General features: G+C 53.2%; 1 protein-coding gene across 1 annotated transcript; it reads right to left on the bottom strand.

Annotated features, from left to right (window-relative positions):
* Nucleotides 1-692: 692 nt before the first annotated feature.
* LOC123444533 (homocysteine S-methyltransferase 4-like) lies at nucleotides 693-2,862 on the bottom strand. Its single transcript, XM_045121277.1, has 6 exons — nucleotides 2,260-2,862; nucleotides 1,904-2,142; nucleotides 1,688-1,817; nucleotides 1,395-1,598; nucleotides 1,229-1,300; nucleotides 693-1,128 (listed from the first exon to the last, which is right to left on the bottom strand). Exons 1-6 carry the CDS (start codon nucleotides 2,488-2,490, stop codon nucleotides 922-924), a joined length of 1,083 nt encoding a protein of 360 aa, XP_044977212.1. The 5' UTR covers nucleotides 2,491-2,862; the 3' UTR covers nucleotides 693-921.
* Nucleotides 2,863-3,600: the final 738 nt, after the last annotated feature.

The raw sequence follows: 3,600 nt of genomic DNA on the forward strand, positions 1-3,600 counted from the left end.
GCCGCATCAGGTGGGGAGAGGAGGCGGCTGGCGACGCCATAGATGAGAGATATGGCATGGAGAGGACGTTCCTAGGAGAGGATCGAGCTACCGAGGATGCTAGACCGGTGGGCTAGCTCGGTGTCGAAGCGGCTGCATGAGAGGTTGTCACAGGGAGAAGGAGGAAGGCCAGTCGCCATAGATGAGAGATATGGCATGGAGAGGACGTTCCTAGGAGAGGATCGAGCTACCGAGGATGCTAGCCCACCAGTCGCCATAGATGAGAGATATGACGCCGTAGATGAGAGATGTGGTGGTGAGGGAAGGAGTGGGCAGTCTTCGGCATGGCATGGAGGGGACGGGAGAGATGGCGGCGACGATGTTGTGGTGTTGAGATGATGCAACGACAATCGGTGGCTGGGTAAAAATAAGGAGCTTATACGTTGACATTAATGTCACATAGCATGACAGGTCATTTCTAAAAAAAATACCAGCCAAATGATCTATATATAGCCTACAATTTAAAAGGATGCGACTCACATTGTACCATGTAATGAAGTTGGAAGACAACATTCCTCACATTATACAAAAAATATCTTTAAAACATCAATCTGATTTTAGTTTGTAAGAGATAATTAGTTGGATCATTAAAGTAGATTTCAATTATTTCTTAGTGTTATATAATATAATTTCTATGCATACAAATATTTTCATGCATTGTAATTATATTTGCAATTGATAAAAAAATATTCATGATCCGTGGGAACGCCCGGACATTATACTAGCACGGGCATTATCCTAGTACGACTAAAAGATCAAACAACCAAAGCTTCCTGAGCCATGAGAACTATTTACATCACAACATGGCCATGAGAACGATTTACATGCACGTTTACTTCAGCTAAATCTTGTCGATGGACTGAGAAAGGGTGACGACTGTCTCTACAGCACGGCCACTGCAGGGAACTCATCGTCGGTATCGGCGGCATCCGCCTCTCGCAGCGCCCGTGAGATGGCCCTCACCGTCGCCGGGGCCGTCCTGCAGCACCCTCCCACCAGCGAAGCTCCCGCCTGCCTCCACTTGCCGACGCACGACACGAAGTCCGTCCCCGGCGCACCACCACCACCAGCACCAGCACCAGCCGAGTCCTGCAACGCACGCACCAACGAACGGTCCGTGATTTTGCAAACCAACATGATCGAGGAAATCTATCTGCAGCTGCTGCCATGAGATGGATCGAGCACTCACCACCCACTCCTTGGTCTCGGCCACGTACGTCTCCCCGGTGTTGGGGTACACCACGATCGGCTTGCTCGTCACCTGCAAGCACAACAGGCGCTCACGAGTAAGTTAGCAAAAGTACACGTGAACTGGCATGCAGTACGCAGGGTGAGACGCGGCCGAACGCATTCACCTTGCTGATGGAGAGGATCAGGCCATTGATCAGCCTTGGAACGGTGCAGTTTATCCCGACGGCGGCCACCCTCCTGCAGGAGTCGGCGACGGCGGCGCACTCGGTGATGGGGTCACCGCTCGCCGCGCTGGCCCCGTCCTTGGAGGTGAAGGAGAACCAGGCGGGAATCCTGATGTCGTTCTCCTCCAGCAGCTCAGCGTAAGCCTGCAATTTTGCAACCAAGGAGCTGATCGGTTCATCACGGCGTGCTCACAATTAGTGACTAGTAGTAGTAGCTAGTAAAGCATGCGTGCCTGTGCTTCCAGCTTATTTGGGATGGTCTCGAAGGCGATGAGATCCGGCCCTGCGTCCGCCAGCACCTGGAGCCGCCTCCTGTGGAAGTTCTTGAGCGCTTCCTTGGTGACGGATCTGCCATAATCCCCACTACGTGCACACATACATAAACATCAATCATGTTTGGTAAGAGAGAAGAATGGACGGTGTCTGGTGGGATTGGGATTGATCGGTACGTGTACTCGGAGCCGTCCGCGAGGTACGCCCCGTAGCTCCCGACGGAGGCCGCCACCAGCACGGGCCGGCGCGCTCCGGACGCCACGGCGTCCTTCTCATCACGCGCGGCGTAGGGGCCTTTCGACCGGCCTTCCACGAAGATGGCGCGCGCCTCCTGCGCGATCTGCACGCTCCGCCGGAGCAGCGCCTCGCCCTGCTCCCTCGACACGCCTCGTGACTGGAAACCCTGCAGCGTGGCCTGCCACCCGGTGCGCGCACGCGCACCGCGTCATCGCGCGTGCACCAGAAACAGAGAGAGAGAGAGAGCGTTTGCTTGGACGGGAAAGAAACGGAGGAAACGTGGGCATGCGCGTACCTGATAGGACGCCGTGGTTATGATGTTGGCGCCGGCCTCGAGGTAGTCGAGATGGACCTTGCGGATGAGGTGGGGAGCGGAGACGAGGCACCGGGCGCTCCAGAGCTCGTCCTGCAAGTCCGCGCCGTGCGCCTCCAGCTCCGTGCCCAGGGCCCCGTCCACCACCAGCCACCCGCCCGCTTCCCGCAGCCACCGCCGCAGCGCGTCGTCGTGCCCGTCGCCACGCCCCATGGCAGCCGGCCGATGTCGTTCAGCACCTAGCTTAGCTAGCACGCACGCCGAGCACGTATACCGGTATACAAGAACGCAGGATATCGAGAAGGTGATTGCAGGTAGTGGTACGCGGAGATGACGATCGGCCGCGGTGGAGCTTTTAAGACCGGGTCGGGACGGTCCGGAGGCCTTGGACTGCGGCACGTAGTATGCTACGGCGGCGGCCGGGACAGCACGCGGCCACCGCTCCAAGCAGCCACACCGATAGGCGGGGCGATACGTGTCGCTGTAGCTGTTTCACGTCTTGCGTGCATGCGCGCGGCCGTGTCGGCGTGTCGTAGCATGCGCGTGCCGCACGGATTAGAGCAACTCTAGCATATTGCCGTCCCGCTTCATTGTGGTATGAATCTGTTCGTTATACTGATATGATTAAAAATAAATAGATAAAAGTATCTTAAAGAAAAACTCTAGCACACACCCGTATATTGCCATCCCAAAAACAGTTTACAGCTCCTCCCAGAACCGATTTGTTGTACTAAAAAAAAGCTCTAGCACACGCCTGTATATTGCCATTGCAAAAAATAGTTTACAGCTCCTACGCCCACACGTATTTATAATTTATCCACACGCATTGATTCACGTTGATTCTATTTTATATGAATTTAAAAAAATCTATTAAAATTTCAATGTCACGTAGGCATCATCGCGTGCATTTGTATTGAAGAGCTTATCCACACGTAGTGCGCGGTAAACAACTGTGGTGTGTAGGCAAATCAGTTTCTACCAACGGTCATCACCTAATCCACACGCGTGTTCACGAACTGCTTTTCACCCACACGATGCTCGTACGTTGCTAGATAGCAACTACAGTTATGCGTACGTGACAATTAGGTAAACTCACATGGTAACTATGATTCATTGCTAAATAGCAACTGTAGTTATGCATTCTAATGTTAGTTCACATACGATTCGTGTGGATTGTCTCCTGCGTACACCACAAATTGTATATGGATGAATGTCTAATATGTCACATATGTGGTGAACATATGTGGTGAATATCGGACCCTTTTTTTTCACTTGCACAGGTGCACACGGGGTTGCAAAAGGCACCTATGTTTCTGCAGTGAA

Source organism: Hordeum vulgare, chromosome 3H, assembly GCF_904849725.1.
Source record: "Hordeum vulgare subsp. vulgare chromosome 3H, MorexV3_pseudomolecules_assembly, whole genome shotgun sequence".
NCBI lineage: Eukaryota > Viridiplantae > Streptophyta > Magnoliopsida > Poales > Poaceae > Hordeum > Hordeum vulgare.

What these genes read in the sequence shown, in the direction of transcription:
- LOC123444533 (XM_045121277.1), bottom strand. Translation starts at nt 2,490, where the DNA reads ATGGGGCGTGGCGACGGGCACGACGACGCGCTGCGGCGGTGGCTGCGG. An exon ending in TAACCACGGCGTCCTATCAG is followed by an intron (nt 2,143 to 2,259) that starts GTACGCGCATGC and finishes ACCGGGTGGCAG; the next exon opens with GCCACGCTGCAGGGTTTCCA. An exon ending in GCGGACGGCTCCGAGTACAC is followed by an intron (nt 1,818 to 1,903) that starts GTACCGATCAAT and finishes GTGTGCACGTAG; the next exon opens with TGGGGATTATGGCAGATCCG.